Source organism: Symphodus melops (genome assembly GCF_947650265.1).
Source record: "Symphodus melops genome assembly, chromosome: 18".
Lineage (NCBI taxonomy): Eukaryota > Metazoa > Chordata > Actinopteri > Labriformes > Labridae > Symphodus > Symphodus melops.
Genome location: NC_136708.1, coordinates 15,551,646 through 15,574,430, shown reverse-complemented (window position 1 = coordinate 15,574,430; position 22,785 = coordinate 15,551,646). Strand labels below are relative to the sequence as shown.

The 22,785-nt window shown below is 38.7% G+C and overlaps 1 protein-coding gene across 5 annotated transcripts in view; it reads left to right on the top strand.

The window, feature by feature from the left end:
• syngap1a (synaptic Ras GTPase activating protein 1a) overlaps positions 1 to 18,662 on the top strand; it is a 36,199-nt gene extending 17,537 nt beyond the window's left edge. For 4 of the 5 annotated variants that reach the window (XM_079367467.1, XM_079367466.1, XM_079367470.1 and 1 more), the window contains 13 exons: positions 10 to 345; positions 475 to 619; positions 1,257 to 1,401; positions 2,078 to 2,314; positions 2,708 to 2,909; positions 5,465 to 5,655; positions 7,558 to 7,762; positions 8,024 to 8,602; positions 11,144 to 11,671; positions 11,791 to 11,946; positions 12,662 to 12,873; positions 14,766 to 14,838; positions 16,690 to 18,662. In XM_079367467.1, coding sequence (XP_079223593.1) covers positions 10 to 345; positions 475 to 619; positions 1,257 to 1,401; positions 2,078 to 2,314; positions 2,708 to 2,909; positions 5,465 to 5,655; positions 7,558 to 7,762; positions 8,024 to 8,602; positions 11,144 to 11,671; positions 11,791 to 11,946; positions 12,662 to 12,873; positions 14,766 to 14,838; positions 16,690 to 16,716 — 3,036 coding nt within the window. In that variant the 3' untranslated portion in view covers positions 16,717 to 18,662. The remainder of the gene's footprint in view (positions 1 to 9; positions 346 to 474; positions 620 to 1,256; positions 1,402 to 2,077; positions 2,315 to 2,707; positions 2,910 to 5,464; positions 5,656 to 7,557; positions 7,763 to 8,023; positions 8,603 to 11,143; positions 11,672 to 11,790; positions 11,947 to 12,661; positions 12,874 to 14,765; positions 14,839 to 16,689) is intronic. The other variant, XM_079367469.1, reaches the window with a different exon arrangement.
• The last annotated feature ends 4,123 nt before the right edge of the window (positions 18,663 to 22,785 follow it).

The following is a 22,785-nucleotide window of genomic DNA, read 5'->3' as shown; positions in this document are numbered from 1 at the left end:
TTGATCTAGGAGAAAAGTACATATCTTGGCCTTGTCAGCATCCCCATATCCAGCATCACAGGCCGGCAGTTTGTCGAGCAGTGGTACCCTGTGATCCAATCCAGTGTGTTGGCCAAAAGCGGCGGCGTTGGAAGTGCCAAAGTGATCAACGCCTCTCTGCGTGTCAAGTCTCGTTACCAGACAATGAACATCCTCCCGATGGAGCTTTACAAGGAGTTTGCAGAGTACATCACCAACAACTACAGAACATTGTGTGCAGTTCTGGAGCCTCTGCTGAGTGTGAAGAGCAAAGAGGAGGTAGCGTTTGCTCTGGTGCACATCCTGCAGAGCACAGGGAAGACAAAGGTAAACAAGGGGTCAAATGTTACCTGATTACAAGCCGTGTTCCTGCGAAACATCCCTGCCTCAGTCTCTCAGCTCTCTGTATGATCTCAAGGTTTATACACAGAACTGACAAATGTATTCTCTACTCAGGAATTCCTGTCCGACATGGCGATGTGCGAAGTGGATCGATTCATGGACCGTGAGCACTTGATCTTTCGTGAGAACACGTTGGCTACAAAGGCCGTGGAAGAGTACCTCAAACTGATAGGTCACAGATACCTCAAAGATGCTATAGGTGAGGCAGCTGTACCAAATGAAGATCAGTGTTTGTGTGTTATCCCCCAGCTGCCTGCAGGAAAGGGCGACTCAAAGCTCAAAATAAATACAAGTGTTTGAGAGAAATATACTTCTGACATCCTCTAAGTATTCCTCTTCAGTGTGGGACCGTCATTTTCTGTCAGATTTCTTTCAAAACAAATAATGCTTGTTTTCTTTCATACAATTATGACAGTAGTTGACAATAGCTGCTGTATTTTTTTAAATTAACAATTTAAGTAAGCGAAGCTAAAGGTTTGTTTGGATCCCCATTTGCTTCAGCATAGTGAAAATCTATTCTTCCTTGGGTCAGTTTACACTGTGACAATACACTTAGCAGAATCATATTTTTGATATTCTTTTCACACGACACAAACATTGCACTAGACAATTCATATTTTCATATTGTATGTATAACAGATGACATTTTAAATGTATATTTTGGAGTATGAAAATAGATGTAATTCAATGGGAAATCATAATAATGTATAATAATTAATATGACAGTGGGCAGTAGAAATACATCTGTGTCCTCTAGAGCCTTCTGAACTGCAGAATTGTGTTTTAATGGCACATTTTTGGAAACATGTTGACTGAGTATGACTTAAAACTGGCAGGCGACTTCGTACGAGCCTTATATGAGTCTGAGGAAAACTGTGAAGTGGATCCCATGCGAGTCCCGCCTTCAGTCCTAGCAGACCATCAAGCCAACCTGCGCATGTGTTGTGAGCTGTTACTCTGCAAGATAATCAACTCTCTGTGGTCAGTTTTTACCATCAATACCTCTCACATGTATGCGTCTGTTTTTATTTATTAGAGAGATTCTACAGCTGAGACTCCAGTTTTTTATTATTTTTAACTTTCTGTCTGGTGTCAATATTTGTCATGAGTGACTTTAATACAGTGTAGAGAAAACCTTGAAATGCTTTTGTTTCCTGGAAGCAGAATAATTTAGCAAAGGTGTCTGTGTTAATTAATCAATATTATTGATGATCCCAAGTCAAAACAGTTAAAAGATACAACACAGAAAACATATCTCAATCCAAAAAGACTTTGAGAAACAGTGGAACAATATTCTGTAATATTCTGAAAAGACATACAGTATGTATAATTTAAAGTATTAAGAGTTAGAGAAAAAAAAATTGCACTATGTTTGGATTTTGTCACACTTAAAATTAAAGATTTTAGTGTCAAATTTGAGGTTTTATTTCCATTTGACAAACATCTGACGCAAAACTACCTCATTATTGAAGCTTTCTGTTTGCAAATTATGTAAATATTAAAATGTATGGATATCATGAAAGATGGTTTGATAAATGGAGTCACAATCCATACTGAGCAGAGGATAGGACCTTGCTTAAATTCATGTCTGGCTTTAGATAAGCTGCTGTGTTCTTATCTCCCCCCGGCAGAGTGTCATACCGTCTTTTTGTTTCAGCATATTTCCCCGTGAGCTGAAGGAAGTGTTCGCCTCATGGAGAGCCAGATGTGCTGAGCGTGGCAGAGAGGATCTGGCAGACAGCCTCATCAGCTCCTCCCTGTTTCTGCGCTTCATGTGCCCGGCCATCATGTCCCCATCACTGTTCAACCTGATGCAGGAGTACCCTGCTGAACGCACGTCCCGCACACTCACGCTCATCGCCAAGGTGATGCAAAACCTGGCCAGCTTCAGCAAGTGAGTCTCTGCCATAGCCCATTCTCTAACACCAGTGACAAGGTCAAATTAATTTAATAATGAATGGTTAGTTTAAATTAAGATTTATGGACACTGATGCTTTTGTTATGTGGGAAGAATGTCGCAGTAACATAATTAAAAAAAATAGAGGGTTGAAGCTTTAACAGGATCTATAAAGTGTCACTGACCTACAGTGAGCTCAAGGCTTTTATCTGTGACAAATTTGTTTTTTGACCTTTTTTTTTAAAAATTGTTAAACTACCTTTTTTGTGAGAACAATATTTAACATTACTCACCTGTAAGCGTGACACACTCCCTCTTCCACTCTGTGCTCTACAGTACGTTTCTATCTTTTTCTCTGCTTTCATGTTCCTGTCATTTTTGCCTCTGCAGATTCGGCCCGAAGGAGGAGTACATGTATTTCATGAATGAGTTCCTGGAGATGGAGTGGGGCTCCATGCAGCAGTTTCTCTATGAGATTTCCAACATGGACACCGGAGGAAACGCTGGAGGGTTTGAGGGCTACATCGACCTCGGCCGAGAACTGTCGATGCTGCACAGCTTACTTTGGGAGGTCATGGGCCAGCTTAGCAAGGTAGGTGGGAAAAAAAAACATGTTATTAATACAATATGATTTCTTTCTCTCACTTCCAAGTACAGAGTTAGAATAGGTTTCTGCAGTTTCCCATCAGTCGTGCTCTGGATTAATATTACTTGCGCTCCATTAAAACTTTGTTGAAATTAATACTTTAATATTTAACTCTAGTGCTTGCACAGTGAGTTCATTCAAACTCTGCTGTAGTATTATTATAATGAAAGTGATATATATTTCATGTTGAGCTAAAAGATATGTTACACCATGTGCCTTTAAATTGCTAATTTTATTAGAGACATGTTATTTGTTGTTGGAATGAATTTATGAATCCTACTGTCTATAGCTCCAGGCTTTTAACGTCTGGGACACAGAATCTTTCCTGTGCTGCTGAGCACTTATCAAACAATGTGATTTAGTGGGGAACAAATGCACAGTAATGGTTTGTTTGAAGATACTTATCCAATTTCTTTTCTCGGAACAAATTCAGTAAGCTAAGGTTAAAGTTTATGGCATCATTGAATCAAAAATGGTAATCAGAATCGGAATCTGACAACACTCAATGCCACGTCCCCATATCCACAAGGGCAATATGTGTCATTAAAAACATGTCACAAACTTTTTTCCATGCAACTTTTTAAAATGACCTACCGACAAAAAAGTTCAAGAAATGGTTGAGTTTTCTCACCAGGAATGCTTTCATCAAAACCTCCTTTCTTAAAATCTCTGTCAAGCCGTAATGATCAGCCGAACCTTCAATTCTTTTTTCAGCTCAAGACTTAAGGAATAAAGCAAAAAAGGTGAAACCTATTGTAAAATAATGAGGGGGAGGCGGGGAATTGGTGTGATTTGGCAGACATCCAGTCTTCTTAATAAGGTCGGCTGTGAAACCTATCCATCAGATTGGATAAGTCAGCCATCATTATGATCATAATGATGATAATGTAAGATGGCATTTATGAGCATAGGCCATCACAGGCTATTTGTTCAGTAATTACCTTGAACTTGGCAGAGTCACATTGTCTGTGCTTCATCATTCACTATGGCCCCTCCTGTCAAGTCTGCAACAACAGAATAATGAATTTGAACTAAAGTAGGTCATCAGTGCAGGACATGATCAGTTTCATTTTTTTTTCTCTTTTACCATCCTTTTTTTGATTGATGCCCTATCCCAAGTTGCCCGTAGATGGCCTCATTCACCGAGTTTTCTTGAATTTGTTCTGAAGAAAGTTCTAAGAAATGACGTGTTCTTAAACGGCGTAATTGTTTGAAACTGTATTCTTAAATGCCATGTTAGCCTAAATTAGATGTTCCTGTTTTTCCTAAGCCCCTTTTGTGCCCATATAAGGGACTGCAGCACACAAAACACTCGCACAGAAGTTGCACTGGATGGAAAAGAGTAGAGGGCCGACGGAAATGCCAGAATGAAAAGATTCAAGTTATAAATAAAAAAGTGGTTGTAAAGTGGATTAAGTGCTGCTCCAAATGAAATCCAAACAGGCTGATTAATGATATCATGATATTTAGTAGTGTCAGTGATTCACAAAGATAAATCAGATTACATCACTACTTCAGACAGCGCTGTCTTCAGAAACGATGCTCATCACGCTGCAATCATAATCCTCACTCGATGACATAAAAGAAAACTTAAAAATAATAACTGGAATTGTAACATAGACATTGACATCTCATTTTTCTAAACCAATATGTTTTGACAGAAGCTGACATCAATTCTGACACAGATTTGTTATTTAGTATGTAAGTAAAGGTTTGTATTGTTGTGAATCACTGTTTTATCAGTCAGTCAATCTTTATTTGTATAGCAACAATTCATAACTCATGTAAGTGTTATCTCGAGGCATATCACAAAAAAGCAGGTTAAAACATTCTTACCAACCATCACCTTTTACCGATGAAGGGCCCAAACGTTACACCTGGTGATAATTCCCATCAAATTAATTAATCAAGTTAATTGGAGAAACTTCTGGTGTGCAGACTTAGTCTTTCTCTGTCTTTGGATCTGTTTTATGTCTAGCGCCTAGTACTTGACATTTTGTGTGTGCGCAAACTGCACACAGAAAGGCTGCTGTCTGACGGGAATGTGAACCAGGAGTCTCCATGCTGAGAGGAGACAGCGCTAATCACTGCACTGTCTAGCAAAAATTACTACCTGAGTATTGCATTTCTATTAATAGTTTAATATAAAAGTTAACTATCTTATAATCATATATCATGACATATTTGTATTGCATTATAAAATTGCCAAATTAAGAAAAAATCTACAATATATAATATTCATATTAGCACTCACATGTGCTTAAGAGTGCTCTGTAGTGTTATTAGATTTTAATCTTAGCTGAGAACAAATCCTGGATAAGAAAATGTTGGTGAATGACAGAATCTTCTCATAAAGTAAAGTGAGTGGGTTTTAAATTTCTTCCTCCGAATTGCTGGTGAGTGAGGCCCATTTGGTATTAAAATGTCAGCTGGTCCTAAAAAGGTTGGAATAGGAAGCTTTTGACTCCTTTATATATTCTGAAAACCTTTCTACATTGTAGGATGCTATACTGAAACTTGGTCCCCTACCGCGGCTGCTGAATGACATCAGCGTCGCCCTGAGGAACCCGCAGCTGCACATGCCTACAAATCACCAGCCTGAGCGCCCGAAGGACCGACTCTTCTCACGGCCATCTTTCAATCGCCTCATGTCCTCCGACTTCCAAAGCCTTATGATGCGGGACTTAAACAGGTACATCCCAAATTCTGTCCTCTGCTTTGTATTTTGTTTTCACTTCTACACAAAGCCTTGAATTGCCCCCTGGGACAAATAACGTTTGTTTGAATTTGAATCAACTAAAGGTTTGTCCTGTTATTATTTGTGAATACTTTCACTAAAGGTGTAATCAATGATGACACAGAAAATAATCTTACACTGAGTGAGAATTCTGAAGCTGAAAACAAAGCCCTCGTGTGTTTCTAAGAGCCCTTCATACTAATGCTAATGCACCTCTTCAGGTGTCTTAAGTATTCTATCAATCAGTAATTGCTAGCACCATCTGTTCCCAGACTCCCTTACCAAAACCCCTTTCCTCCGAGCTTTAATACATTTCCTATCTCTGCTATTGTCAAGAGACAAGATATGCTCTTGTTACAGCCTAATAGTCTAAAGAAGAGCTCTTTAAGGAAGACAAAAACAGAGGTATTATCAGAGGACTCTGCTGCTGCTATTTGTGTTTCATTCTCTAAGTCCCTCCTTCCAAACACCAGCCTTACAAAAGAGAAATACTTCAATGTAAACAGTGTTAAACATCCAAAGTCTGTACATTGTTTTGAGAATGGTCAAGGATTCAATCCAATAACACAGCTGCCTATCCTCATGGCTCAAAGCCCAGAGGTATTAGAGAGTGACTGACAGGATGGAGACAGGCCTTCTCTAGCCGGGTTTTCCTTTGTTTCATAATGCAACAATTACATAATAAAGCCTTTGTAGTTCTTGGAAATATTCTGAAGACAGGTGGAAAGGATCAAAAACTCTGTGGATGAGAGTAAAAATGACTGACAGTGTGCAGGATTCTGTGGCTCTTTCACAAGTTTCATTTTGAAGAGAAAATTGCAATCAGGAAAAATAATGTAGAATAAATGGAATGAGTTCTAAAATAATAAGAAACATATACATACAAAGAGGTTGTGGCTTTTCTCTGGTCTTTGTTCAATTCTGCTCCATCATTTCTGGCCTCTTTAAATTCATCTTTTGATTGATCTGCTCTCCACTGGGTGCATGAATGCAGTACACATGATATGTGTTCTGCGTAATGCACCTCATCACCCCCACCTGCAAAGACATTTTTTTTATATATCAAACCCAGCAGCTCATCAATCATTCAGAATGCAGTCATGATTTGAAAGACGCATCAGTTTTCCAGACTGCATTGCTGCCCGCTCCGATAAAAAAAAAAATCGTACCTCCCCATCCTTTATTTCATCTCTTATCTTTCTGTAAGATAATTTTGTCAAGAAATGCAGTACTTCTCTTCCAGACCTTTCAGTTCATCATTATTGCCATTTTCTAAAGGTCTACATTCCATGCTCAAAGCTAACACTATCACCCTTAATTTGTTGCAACATGCTGAGGTGTGCTTAGACTGAAAGCATGGCAGATTTCTCCCATGGCGCCGTTGCATTCATTCTGTTATTGCAGTTTAAAGGCCATCCACACAGTACCCAGTGTGTGTTTGGTCAGGGTTGTTAGAAGCATCTTATTCCTATTTTTCTCTCCCCTCCTTTTCTGATACATCTCCACTGTCCACTGTTTTATAACGCTATAAAAAGCACCTTTTGTGGGGTCGCCGGTGGCGCAGCGGCAGTGCGCGCGATCCCACGTATTGAGGCTCAGTCCTCGCGCGCGGGCGGCCCGGGTTCGCATCCGGCCTGTGGCCCATTTCCCGCATGTCTCTCCCCACTCTCTCCCCCTTTCCGACTCTATCCACTTTCCTCCCTCTATAATAAAGGCATAAAAACGCCAAAAATAAATCTTTAAAAAAAAGCACCTTTTGTTACTCTCCATATTGCCCATACACGTTGTAAAAATAACTTCAAGTACAATGTATCTATGACACATTTTGAATTGTCCCTTTCTGTTATGTATCTGCAGTTCAATAGACATATCACGCCTGCCGTCCCCAACCACTGGAGTCTCAGCTGTAGAATCTCTCTCATCTAACCTGAACATGAGGCGTCAAGCAGAACGGGACCTCCGCTCATCGAGGGAAGTATTCTATGTGACCCGCCCACCGCTGGCTCGATCCAGCCCTGCCTATTGCACAAGCAGCTCCGACATCACTGAGCCTGATCCAAAGGTATGAAGTAAAGACGTCATGTGAGAGTTCTGGGAGTGTGGTTCTGTTTGCTGATTTCTTCTGTTTGCTGATTTCAAAATCGATAAAACAAAACAATAAACCAAGGAAGATTAGCTTAATGGAATAACATAATTAAAAATTCAAATTGGCAGTACTTTATGAATGCATAAAGTACAGAGATTTAGAAAAGAGTGATGTGTATTCTCTTAGTCACGATAAATGCTTTTAGGGAAGTACCTTTGTTAATCTTGTCTCTCTCAGGTTCACAGTGTGAATAAAAGTGTGTCCATGATGGACCTTCAAGACTCCCGCATGAACAGCATATCCAACCTGAACTCTGTAGGAGACATGCTCACTTCCTCTCAGGCTTCCATCGCCGGCCTGGGCCACAGCTTTGGGAACCTCTGTGGCCCTCTTCGTATGGGGGGGCACCTGCCAGCAGGCTCAGCTGGCTCCGGTTTGAGGCTGAGCCAGATGGGCCACATAGGGGGTCCTACAGAATCCATCTCCCAACAGCAGCAGCAGGCGGCAGCGGCCATGAACTTCCCACTGTCTTTCCAAAACCCACTTTTCCATCTGGCCGCACAGAACTCCCCAGCTCAGTCTCAGCCTCATCCTCCTCCTCTACTGCTCGCCCCTGAACCCGAGAACGGCCACCACGACTACCAGCCAGCCTTTGGCAACAACGCCTTCTCCCGCAGTGAGGACTTGTCTGGCCTGCGGTCACAGAGCAGTCTGGTGCAGCCCAGCATCGTTCACTCACACAGCTACAGCGACGACTTCACCCGGCAGAACCAGAACAACGACTTTGCGTGGCACCAGCTGTCTCTGCAGGTTCAGGTAGGAAGCTCTCACTCGTCTGCACATTTTGAATATTATCAGCAGGCTACTGCAACCAAAATAACTTGTCTGTGCTTAAAAGATTTCAATTCTCATATTAATTTGATAACAAGACCTGTGCTGCAAACTTTTTCTTTACCATTTTATCTGCACAGGTGACTCTTGAGCTGTTTAGACGCCCTTCCCATCGTCTTTAGGAATATGCAGTATAATGTCATTTCACAGGGAAAGAGGCGAAACACTCATTACAGATTTTCCACCTGAATTTGTAGCTCAAAATCATGTTAATGTTGGAAAAGTTTTGTAGAACAGCAGCTGGGGGAGAACAGGTAAACAGGACTTTTCTATTTATATAACTGGATGTGCCCAATTAATGTGGAACCAGCTGTTTACTTAGTTTTCTTAAAATTAGTGCTTGCCTATGAGGAACCTGAATAAATCAGTTTTGAAATTTAGATATATTAATATGCACTTTGAATGCCATGTCGTCTAGATCTGAGTCTAATACTTTTTAGAAGCCTTACCAGGGATTAACTTTTCCTAACTTTTTTGGCCATGCTCAAAATTACGTTCAGGGACTTTTATTTTTGCTAACCAGAAACTATTCTCTCAGAGTGGCTATACTTTCCAATAGTACAGAAACTTTCTTGTTTTGGCTTGAGGGGTTGCAAATATATATGCTGCCTTCATTTTGTCCACCTGGTTGCTATGGTTTTTTTCTACAGTGATCATCTGAAAAATCTTAGCAGGTATTTGCGCCCCAATAAAAGCAGAGCAGAGCAACATCACGCTGAATGAAGCATTTAGTGCTTAAAGAAAAGAAACTCCTGCATCTAAATGTTTTGTTGTAATTATGACCTAAAGTTTGGTTAGGGACAGACTATTTGACAACTGATATTTTAACTGCTTAAAATGTCGACTTGTGATGGGTTGAATAATATAACTGTCCCTAAAGCTGAATCTATCAACAGACTGGATTGTACTCATGCAGCATGTCACGGCCGTGGTTCTATTCTGACAGACACACTGAGACTCTGTGCAGGCTGAGAAAATAGACGTTTATTGATTGGAGGTAGAGCCCTTATATACAGTACAACAGATGCCACAAATTCCTTCCCACTTTAGATACTTCTGTACATGGTATGAAGAAACACATGACCTTTACTCTTTGAATGTCATTCCTATATTTGAGGAACACTTTAACATTGAACTGTCTACTGAGGCAGAACCTTATACTTTCATGATACCTCGTGTGTCTCTCCCAATATGGTCATGTCTTCTCTAAATAGATCATGGTCTGCTCACAGCAAAGTTTTCTCTACAAGATATATCCAAACTGAACGTATCAACAGAAATTCGTACTATCAACTTGGCTGATGAGGCTGGAAAGAAATACTGTTGCCTGATGTAGGTCAAAGAGGAGAGGAGCATAGATACAGAAAAAAATCTGGATCTTTTATTGACCAATAAAAATCTCTTTATGGAATCCACTTCTAGAAACTGAAAGTATGCCTCTAAACTCCCTTGGACTTATTAAATGTCACATACAAGTAGAGCTCCTTCTTCAGTCAAATGTCATAAAAACAGTTTGATCACTACAATAGAGAGAGAACGATGAGAAAAGTCACAGCCAACTTCTCCTTTGTTCAGTGTTCCTAAAAGAGCTGGGTTAAAACTGACTTGCACATTTGAGAATCTTATCAGTGATTCTTAGTGTGATTTTTCACACCACAGCTGAACATCCAAAACCTGTCTGTCTCAATCACTGAATTCCGATCCACTCGTTACCTGCTGGCACTTTCAGGTTTTTTCGAGATAAGGACTGATTGTGATGGTATAAAATGTTTCTCTTTTTAACCAACTGAAATTAGAAATGGAAAGGGGACTTGGTTTTGCACACTGTGTCAGGTTTCTGACATCAGTCATGCTTTGTGTCCTTATTTGAACAAAGCTAAAAATCTGATGTGACAAAGACGTTTGTGAAAGTCTCTGTAATCAGGACCTGTTTTAAAGCAAATTCAATAAGATAATGTACATTTTAGACTCTAATTAAACTGTCACTTGCTTGATAAAGTCTCAGTAGGATTCTTGTAGTTCTTAGAACACTTTTTAATGAGACGATGGCCTGGCTTTGACCTGATGGCTGCAGATCTTTCACACTGCAAACTTTTCTACAGCATGTCCTTGTAAAAGTACCGTGTTTAATTAAGCAGTCATTTATTCTGGAGCTATTTCTGTCCTGCTGCGTGGGCTTTAATGGAACAAACATCACAAGTCTGCTGATAATTAATGCAGATGCATTCTATCTATCTATCTATCTATCTATCTATCTATCTATCTATCTATCTATCTATCTATCTATCTATCTATCTATCTATCTATCTATCTATCTATCTATCTATCTATCTATCTATCTATCTATCTATCTATCTATCTATCTATCTATCTATCTATCTATCTATCTATCCATCCATCCATATGTCCGTCCGTCCATAAATATGCTACACAATTTCCCTTTCTCTGTCACTTTTCTCCTCAAAGGAGTCCCTTCAGCAGCAGCACCTGATGGGAGTTGCTGCACAGACAGCCACCGGCACGGGTACCCCCGCCTCTTTGGCCACACCGCCCACAACAGTTCATCCTGTCCGCCAGACATCTATCGCCCCCGGACAACACCTCAAGTCACAGCGCTCCATCAACACTCCAGCAACTGCCACTCCTCCGAAGGTTCGCCCGCAGAGCAGGAACCTCCTCCTCGACTCCTCTGACACCAACTTCAGTGGCAGTCAGCCTAAACAGCGCACCACTCAGCAGCCTTCGCAACAGCAACAACAGCAACAACAGCAACAACAGCAACAACAGCAACAGCAGCAACAGCAGGACGCACAGCTGTCTGTCACAGACAGTCCAGCTCCCGGGCTCCCGTACCAGACGAGCTCAGCCAAAGAGAACCAGGGCCCATCAGTGGCTGCGGAGGTGTCGACAGACACACCAACAAAAAGTACCAAGAAGTCTCAGGCACAACTGCAGCCGCCACAGCAGCATTTGCTCAAACCAGGCAATAAACAGGTTATTGTAAATACATTTCTTTTGCAAAATTGTATACATTTTTTTTATTTGAATTCTTAATATGAAGCAATACATTTCATTCTTGAATGATCCACATGTTTTTTTTGTTTTTTTTTCAGGGTTCAACATTGAACACATCAGCCCTCAATGAGCGGACAGTGGCCTGGGTGTCCAACATGCCACATCTCTCTGCTGACATCGAGAGCCTGCGGCCGGACCGAGAGGGCCAGCTGAAGGAGTATTCAAAAAGCATGGACGAGTCTAGACTGGAGAGGGTCAGCGCTCTTTTTTTCTTACTACCAACCATGTCGATTCTGCCTGTGAATATATACATCACATATGATGGTATGAAAATATTATTATGTTTGAGAGAGTGATTTTTTTGAGCAGGTGGTAACAGTTTGATTCCATATGAATCACAGGACAATGTAAGTGATTAGTCGGCATGATGCCACGTAAATAAATAACAGGAACAGATATAATCAAATTAACGGGACTGCATTCATGGCACAAGGGAAGAACACATACACTGGATCTGCTTGCAGGAAATAAGTTATTAATCATAAACATACGCTGAAGCTATAAGCTACTGTAATATGCCAGACACAAACAGATGACTCATCCATGCACACATTCAGCTGTCTATGTGTTTATTTACTGCTGATGTGGTTCACGTAAAGTTAGGTTAAGCAGACAAAAGCACAGGAGAACAATAACTGTGTCAGCGTCCTCTCTTCAGCGGTGCTTTTGCTATCATGTACAACTCCTACACTCCTGTCTCTGGTCGAAACGCACTTCTTGATACAGAGCATGAAAACTGTTGATTGCACACATTGAACCCAACCGCACTTCATCTGCACAGCTATTTCACTTGCTGCTCGGCATGCAAGTGAGCTGCACAGCAGACTGTCTGCATCAGTAAAATCCCTCATCTCTCCAGAACTTCAGCGTGACAACACAGGTGACGAGACGTTGTTTTTTTTATTTTAGGTAAAAGAGTACGAAGATGAGATACATTCGTTGAAGGAGCGGCTGAAGATGTCTCATCGCAAGCTCGAAGAGTACGAGCACAGGCTTGTGTCACAGGAACAGCAGACGAGCAAGATCCTGCAGCAGTATCAGAACCGGCTGGAAGACAGCGAGCGGCGCCTGAAACAGCAGCAACTGGAGAAGGACTCCCAAATCAAAGGCATCATCAACAGGTGATCAGTTTCAGCTCCCACCAGAGCTGTAGGATATGAGACTGTGCACAATCACTGCCTTTTCTATTTCATCAAACCTATCACACAAAAGAAATCTGTGTTGTTTGTTTTAAAATCCACAATATTATTCAAAGGTACGCTCTACGCACAGCTAGGTAAGGCATTTCATACTCACTACAGGAAAACAATCGGCAGCTTTTTAAGCTCATTTAATGCTGCAGTGACAGTAAATGTATAACTTTTGCAAAAAGTGATACATAAAAATCATTAAACATAACGGCAGGAAAATTCATACACGGTAATTGAATGAGCTGCTTTAGTTAATTTCTACAAATATAATCAGTCTATTGTCTAACTGCTTGGACACAGTTGTCCCTCTTGTCTTTATTCACTTCACTTTTAGACTCCACAAAACGTGGTTTACAAAATAAAAGACAGTGAACCACTCGCATGATGTCATCTGTATCCATTCTTTAAAGAAATAGGTAGCTATTTGTGGTAATATGCTTATTTGCTGTCTTGTTAAGAGTTGAGTAGAGTATAGATACAATCTTCATATAGGCTGGAGCAATACAAAATGAGTATAGCTTAGCATAAGCTAAGCAAAAGATAAACAGGTTGCAATGAACCCCCCTCTGGAAACAGTGATTTTACAATTCAGTTTACATTGATTACTGATTACGGAGCTTTACGGGTGCTGATGGTGTTGATGCTCACATGAGCAAAAATACCTCCTGGATTTTGCTCTGTACTAAAGGGTACCCTGTGAGGATTTACAGTTTACATAAAGATATATAACTTGTGTCCTGTTAACTTAGCTAATATGTGGCCACGATTTGGTGCACCTCCTCATACATTAACTTCAAGTGTAAAAATACAATAGGAGAAGTTTATGTTTAACATATTTCAATTGTTTCTTGCCTTCTTCTAGGAGAGTTGGACTTACATCTATTTGAGAATCATTGACACAAGCTTTATTTAATGCACCTCCCTTGTGACATCTTCATAACAGTAGAGGATGAAGGCACTTTATTTAGCATTTTCTTTTGCAGGTTTTCAGAAATCATTGTGCCACAAGTTGCACTGCATTTTCATTGAGTATAGCCATTGAGCATTCAGATCACAAATCAAAACAATAAAGGGACCCACTTCTTAAGAATATTAATGAGAAGCACCCACAGTGGGGGGGGGGGGGGGGGGGGGAACTCCCAGGGGTATTTTTACATGGAGACAGAAATGGAATTAGTCTTCTCATCCAACTCCCAGAGACCAAGCAAGTGAGCATATTTCCTCAGACGTGGAACTATTCCTTTAAATGAGACTCATTCAAATTTGCAAACTTCAAAAAGTTCATGAGGTTAAGTTTTAAATTTAAAGGGATGTCTTGAGACATATTTGTAAAAGTTAAGTCATGATTATTGTTATTGAGCTACTGCAACAAGATGGACATGTTTCATGGGGCAAGGTGGGAGTCCTACCCAACGTAGACCAAGTAGAGCAAATATTGCCTTTTTTGAAAGGCAATATTTTCTACAACTGGAGTTTATAGAGCCCACACTTTTTAATATTCAATAGAGAGCCGCCTTTAGTTTAGTAAAAATCAATCTCTGAACACAAAAAACAGCAGATGGGTGCACACTTTAAAATCTTGCACACACTCATTTCACAAGTTCTGTATCTGAAGAGCTAAATTTGAACGGCCTCAGCATTTCTGAAGGAAGTTCACATTCAGCTTCAGGAAGCTCAGAGGATAGCTGAACGTACCCAGACACATGTCAAGATCTTAATATCATCATATGGCCGCATAATCCTACATTAAATTTCAAAGAACACCGGCTTCATGATTCTATTTTTGTCAACCGGTTTGTTTGTTTGTATTTCCCTGTTGTCAGACTCATGGCTGTGGAAGATGAGCTGAGAGGGGGTGCCATTCCTGATATTAAGCCTCGAATCCTCACAGACCAGGTTTGTGCCTGTGTCTACGTCTTTTATCATCCCTATTTGCTAAACCAGTCATGTCCTAAAACAGTTTGCATCATTCCTGCATCACATCCAAAGCATTTGCCAAAGTCAGTGCAGGGGAAAAGTTTGCAGTTTTCATACACTTCACCCAATCCCATCTCTCTAAAGAACATGTCTGTCACATCTGCAGTAACATTTCACCATTTACTGCACACGTCTAAGGGGGGGGGGGGGGGGGGGTTGAATAATCCTAATAATTCAGAGCTGGATCACGCTTAAATTCATGTACAGAGGTTTATCGAGCTTGTCTCCGTGAAGGAATAGCTTGCTCACTGAAAGTGAATATTATTTAGAATGAAAGGTTCATTTCATTCTGATGGACGTATTCATCATTAGAAAACCTTGACTGTATGACTCACCGGCGCCATCACAGTGATTCTGCAGGGCTGAGCGTCGTGAATGCACCATGTGGGCTGCTTTGTGACGCAAGTGAAAAGGCTGAGTGTGTACCGTATTTACGCTGAGATGAACTTGGGAAAGACAAAATTTGCTATCCTTGAAAACCTGTCACCTTCTTCTATTAGATGCAAGAGAAACTAAATAGTCCCTTGGAAACTCAAAGCACTTATAGACTTATTTCTTCATTAAATTTGCTGTGACTGTGCTATTTTTACATCAGACTCTATTTTTTAACTTAAACGAACATGAAGACAATGGACATCTAATCCTGCTTTACAAATTTAGAAAGCATAAAAACCTTTAACTTGACTTTCTATAAGGCCTGGGATTCTGTTTGGCAAGTTGCCTTTTTCAGTTCAAGTTATCGGAAAACCCCCAAAAAACATTAATATGACGCTTAATGTTTTACTCTATTAAAGAACATTCATAGGCCAAGACAGTGTTGAGATGTAGTGTTCCTTCAGAGTGGGAGAGTATTGAATTTCTGGGTGCACTTGTCATCTTTTTCTTTTCAATGAACACTGAGAATGAAGATTTAAAGGAAAACATTTCAAATGTATATGTTCACCTTGTTGATAAGTTAGAATATTCATTAGACTATTATGATAATATCCAAATCTTTAGCTAGGTAGCTTAGCCTCACTCTACCCAATGGTAACGAAATCAGTCTACCAGCAACTAAGAAGCTAAGTCCTTTGAAACAAATAATTGAGACAATTGAAATGCCTAATTGACATGGCATGCAAGCCCTCATTAGGAAGTAAAGCTGTACTACACATTTTTCACTTGGGTCATAGAGCAAGCTTTCCCAAACTTTGGGTCCTGACCCCATTTAGGTTCACATGGAAATCAAATAGAATCGGCTGATATTTGTATTTATTGATAAATAGTAAATCTATTGTAGCCTATATTGAAATAAAACATGGGCAACTGTGGGCCATAGACAATGCCAAAAAATGAACTTTTTAGAGTCTCTGTCTGTCTGTCTGCCATTGTGCTGAAATGTCATCCCAGCCTTTCTTCCTCTGTCCATAATGAAATACACGAAAAAGCCACAATGTTCTCTAAAATAAATTATGACTTGCAACACAATAGAAAAACAACTTCAGTTTCACAAACACCCTTTCTTTTTTTGTCTAAATCTGTACTCTAAACTTTGCCCCATCCTTTCCCCCCAATTTCTAGTCTTTGTGCTAAGCTAAATTGCTATAGGATCCAGCTAGATATTGACATTAGAGTGATATTTGGAGAGGGAGTCTTTTCTTCTGACTCTCAGCAAGAAAATAAATGAACATATTCTAAAATCTAATGCAGTAAATTTGTTCCCTTATGAAACTGCAAGTGGAGATCGATTATAATTTCACTTGTTTTCTCTCCCTTCACTCTAACAACCAGGTCTATGGTGGCCACCCAGGATCCTGACTGCCACTTTCCAGGTGACCAGAGGTCATGATGGTCACTCGGGTGTAAGAAGACTCATTCAGATCCTCCCACAAAAAAAAAGAACCCATGAAGAGAAACTTTTGCAGTGCATCCAGCAGGTCCACTGGAGGCTTCATCACACAATTAAAAAAAACTTTGCACATAGTCAAATTTAGCCTGTATAAAAATGACAATCAGTTTAGTGTGAGGATCAATGTGTGCAGATAATCTTTGGCACATTGACTGAAATCTAAGCCAATGCCACAACAATGGCAATACTGAACCTAATGGTTTTCTTCATTTAATCATATGATGTGAGAAACACTGGTTATGGAGATGGAGTTGTGATTTTTCCCTCTACAAGCAGCACACTTGCTTCTCACATAAGCTGCTGCAGACAACATGTAAAAAGAGTCTTTATAAGCACAATATTCCCTCCTGGTGATAAGCAACAAGCACGTTGTTTAATCATTTGCCATCTATGATCCATGGATACAGGGTACAGGTAGAGAGACCTGTGTTACTATTTCGATTCTATTTCAAACTTTTATTAACATGTTTGTAATGCAAAGAAATTTTAACCTACGCGGATACAAATTGTTTTTATTGAAAGCATCATTTCTGGTAGAGCCATTTCATCCAAAGAGATGCCAAACAAAAAAAACAAATCAACAATCAACTCACTGCTTGAAATACAAACGACGTGTTCCTTCAGCACACGGTGTGAAGACAGAACAACAGTCTCTTGACTCTCAGTGTTTAAAAACTCTCAAAGTTACATAACCTTTGAAATAATGGAAATACAAAACAAAATTAAACTACGATAATCATTTCTTTTGTTTACTTTGTAAAAATATTTATCATATTCAGATATACAGTATATGACTTTTCAAATCAGTGATACAAAGTGCTTTAGAAGTAATAAGTATAAAGATGGGACATTCAATGAAATGGGTGAAAAATTAAAGAAAATTGAATTTAAAGGGCCATTCAACTGTTTCTAACTCAGTACAGCCACAATTCTCAGTCCATAATCATCTTTATAATGTTCTGTGAAACTCTGAAGGAGCTTAATTTTGGTATACACATGTGTAAACTTGGAGACTCCACACAGCGAACTCTGTCAAAAAAATTGGCATATGGAGTTTCACAGTCATTGTAATAAAGCAAGAAGTCAGTGAAGACTGGTGAAAAGATCCTGTTTGTTGCATAAAGGGAAAATGTAGGAGCCAACAGTTTGGAGCTTCACTCGTGCGTTGAACACCTGTACACCTGGTACCAGCATGAATTTCGTATCTGGATGATTACATTTGATCCATATGCCAATTGTATTAATCTTGTGATCCCAATAACCAAATGTATGAATATGTTTGTTTCATGTGGGCAAACAAACAACTAACATGTCAAATATGGCTTTATGACGAGACCTACAATACTAGCAGCACCATCTATTTCTTGTAATTTTTCTGCTAGCAGGTTTAGTTGGAGGTAAGTAAAATTTCAACAGATGCTATCTGTTTGCATTCAGAGCTCAGTGTGCTCTTTGTGCATGCACTAACATGTGTTGTCCTTACATTCATAGGACATCCAGATACAAAATGCATGTTTTTTCCAGGTTTTAAAACAATGATGAAGAGTCCAAGTAAATCATTAAAAGCTGCTGCATTTTTACTATTCTTTTATTCTTTGTATCTTAAAAGGCTTCCAACTTATTGAGGGTGGAATATTAAATCTTTGGAGTCAGTAGTAACTATGTAGTAACTATTGAACCATGCCTTTAGAACTGTAATGCACCTTTCTTAGAGGTGAAAACAATGACTACATTACTTTTAGCAACAGCACCATCTTCTATTTACAGTTTCTAACGTATGATGTCTCAGTTTGAGGAGACTGTGTTACTCCACATAAAAGGTCTGCCATTTACTTTTTTTTTTTACTTTTTTTTTTTTTTTGCAATTTCCTCTTGTTTTTGTACAGCACTTTGTACCATTGGTTTGAAAAGTGCTGCATTTATCAATTTTAATAAGTATTATTATAAACATTTTGTGCAACTGGAAACAAACCATATTATAGCAAGTAGTGGATTACTCATCTGTTGTGTGTAATGTTTCTGAAGCATAGATGTGCAACACTTCTGCATGTGCTTTTTAAACTGCGAGGATGAGTACGTTGATTTGTTGTCAAATATTATGATGTACAAAAATGTAAACTTTCTCACAAGAAGGCAACTTTTTTTTTTTTTTTTTTTAAGAAAATACAACCTGCTAACTCTTCCCTTTTTTCAGAAGACAGTGGCATTGGCCCTTTTGCATTATACAACATATAAGTACTTTAAAAAAGGAAAGGAACCAAGACCAACAGAAGGAGGAGAGAGCGGGAAAACAACAGAACAATAAGGAGTTTCTAAGCAGGGAAATGTAGTATATGTTCATAGGATTTGACTGCCTTACAGTCTGTGCCACAAGGCCAAAAATAACAATGCCCATACAAAAAAAACAACAACTTGTAAACTTTGTACATTGAATGTCCTTTTTTGTAGTCAGGTGATTAATTAATAAGCAGTGTATTGGTTAACTCTGTATGTTAGTCAGAATCATTTATATTACAAATTTCATGGTTGATATCATTTATCTTAACCTCTTGCCTTTAAGAAGACGTTTTTTTTCCGAGATAAATATCAATGATAAAAAGTTATATGTTTATGTTACCAGAAATGTATAAAATAGCTTAATGTATATTTATTCTTATATGTAAAATGTACTCAAATCAAGGGTAGGCCGTCAGGCATGTTCAACTTGTGGTTAAAAAAGATGACTCTTATATTATCACAGACTCTTAATGCTGCAATCCAGAAACTACAGTGCTATGGCGTGACTGCGTTCATGGGATGAGAGTTGAATAACTTCCCAGCTCATCACATTTCTGTCACGTGGAATATCCAGAGAAACTCTTGAAAGATCTCACCTATGTATGGGTGTAACCAAAATAGCAGTGGTGCTTTCAAAAATACTGGATTGCAGTTTTAAGTAATATTCTGAAACATACGTTTATTTATTTGGACTGCATTGCAATACAGTATTTTGAAATGTAATACTGCACTCCTGTTTCCATTATAGTAGAAGCTGCACTCTATGACCTGAACAACAGTGTTTCTTAAAATGTGAAAATATATATCTTATTTCCATGTGATCTTGAAACTCTCTCTGGATTAGCTGCAGTGGTACAGTATGCTACCTCTGAAAGTGTGCCCTCTCTTTTTTTCTGTTGTATTTAAGGATTCTTTATATTCTGCTTTATACCACACAGTAAGAGGAAACTTTCTTTCATGTGGCCAAACAAGTAATTCATTTCAGACCCAGTGCTAAAAGCATTTATAATTTTCTTTCTGAGCCAGGCTCAATTCTTTGTTGCATTGCAATTAAATCTGTCAGCAATTAGAATTCTCATTTCCACTTAGGTTCATGTTAGGGTTAGTGTTGCTCTCTTATTACACAAATGAACTGTTTCATTGTCACCTCTAAAAAAAAGCACTGGACATTTTGCTACTGCTCTTCATAAATAGAAACATTTTCATTGCTTTAACTAAAATAGCAATGCACATTTTCAACTCTCATCTTCACTGCTATTCCAGAAAAAAAGTAATGAACAAGCAAAATGGGGAATTTTATTTTCCATCACTGGGTCATTTCTAGTTTGTCTGGTGGACTATTTAAGTGCCATTACAATAATATGTACAAGAACATCTCCATTTAATTTCACAGATGATTTATGTTGCATGTGTTTGTCGGGTGTAATGTAAACACAAAAGGTGTTTTCAGACCAGTTCTGGGGACTTTTTGAAGAGGAACTATTTACTGGGGAGTTCCCTGATAACTAAACACCAATTGGGGCTTTTTTATGTCTGCATTTGCACCACCACTACTGCTTTAGCTATACTGAAGTAGGAGCTAAAAGGTCCCTCTAGATTGGGTTCTAGGAACTAAAATAGTTCATAGTTCCTGCGGTGCAGAATCAATAAAAAAGGGGCGACATTCCAACAGTTCCTTGAACTATGAAAAAAATTCCTGTGACCAGAAAACGCCAAAAGATATTTCTAGCAGGAACTTTAAAAAATCTTAAATGCCAAATGTAAAAAAATCTATTTACACAATCTTGGCTGAGTGACCATTGATGCAAAGTACAACTCAAATAGCACATGAAATGAGGGGTCTATGCTGACGTGTCTTCTTCGCTTTTTTATTTTTGGTCTGTCATCTCACCCATAAAGAGAATGTTAAATATAACCCCTCTTGTGTATTATTTTTGACATATAAAAGGAGCAAAAGTTGCATCTCTTGGTTAAAATGAAAAACGAGACCAAGCTTCAGCACTATAACACATGGTGAGGAATATTATTGAAGCCACTGTTGAAGAAGTGCTTTATGTTTACAGAATCACAGCATTTTAGAGGATATATGAACCTTTGTTGATCCAAAGGAGAAGAACTGTTGCTTTGCTGCAGCTAATGCAGGACCGAAAACGTGAAAAGAGATGTCTTGTATATTTTAAAATAAGGGTATTTAACATCTATCAACATAGTTATGTTTCTAAAATGGATGTATAGCGTTATGGAATGAATCAAAGTATTTTTCTTGGCAGCTATTATTCTGCACAATTGATCTACTGTGTCAAAAATATATAGTTGTTGGGATTTCTGACTTGAATTGGGCCTACTGGATGTATAACCTTAATTTACTTGACTTTTCTTTTGAAATAAGCCATGCCCCATGAATAAGCCATACCCTACAGTCCCCTGTTCTAGTATGGTGGATGTTTAATGTCAGTAGTTTTATTTATAATGGTAGTTATTGTGGGTATGATTGCGCTTGTAATTATTATTATTATTAGTGTAAGTATACTTGATTGATATGATTTGTTTTGTTTGAACAAAGGGAATGTATTCATTTTTCAGGTGATTTTTTTCCGAGTGATTTCAATAAACATATAAATCCCTAATTGAAGTGTTACGTTGCTTTACAGCACTTAGAGACATGATAAAGGCTTTGTAATATGGGATACAGTTATTGAATTTGATTACATCTGTTTTTATTGTTTCAGCAAATCAATTACATTAAAGTATATTTTAGCAAAAGATTTGCATTTGAAGTATTCTGAGAAACAAGCAATCAGACAAAAAGTTTATTCGTAAGAATGACAGAGTATAAGACCTATATTTTGGCTTCAGTAATTCCCTTTTCAGTTCAAAACAGTTTGAGAGAAGCAAACACCATTCTTAATGCATCGCTGATATAACTTAAGCTTTGAAAATCTATTCTGACCTAATACCTTAAAAAAAAAAAAAAAAAACGGCTAACACTTCAGCCATGGCTTTACAGTAAAGTCAACTTTTGAAACTGTTGGACTTCGGAAAAATGAATGACTTTACTGAGAGACAGTTCTCGAGAGCACATAGTAGAGAGGTAAACAGGCACAAGGAAGACCATGACCAGGCCATGTATGTTTGCAATTAATCAAGCTCTTGAAATGTGTTTTGTGCTTCTGATTGTCTTGGTCAACACATTCTTGTCAAGGAGACTGTCATTTTCAATTAGTTGTCAAAGATTAAGAGGAGTAGTTTTTGTGTGACCTAATGATTATGAAATATGATTTGACTATTTGATAAAAGTCAAAATGGTTTTCAAACTGCTTTGGGGGGAAATTAACAACACATGGTGAGGAATACACCATGTGTCTAAAAAAACAGTAGACTGGTTCTGAGAGGAGATGTGCAAAATATGATGTTATTAGAATCAAGCAAACTAGACAAGATCTGCAGCCAGGAAAACATTACACAGACTATTGAATGAATTGAAAAATGAATTAAGCACAATTACATTATGTTTTAACTCTCCAATTAATTTTTTTTTTTTTTTTTTTATATATATATACTTTATTAATCCCGCAAGGGGAAATTCGGTTTTCACTCTGCATTAATGGAGAGGTCTCAGAGTGAGGGGGCTGCCCACAGAGAGTGCCCCAGAGCAGTTTTTTTTTTTTTGGGGGGGGGGGGGGGGTTCGGTGCCTTGCTCA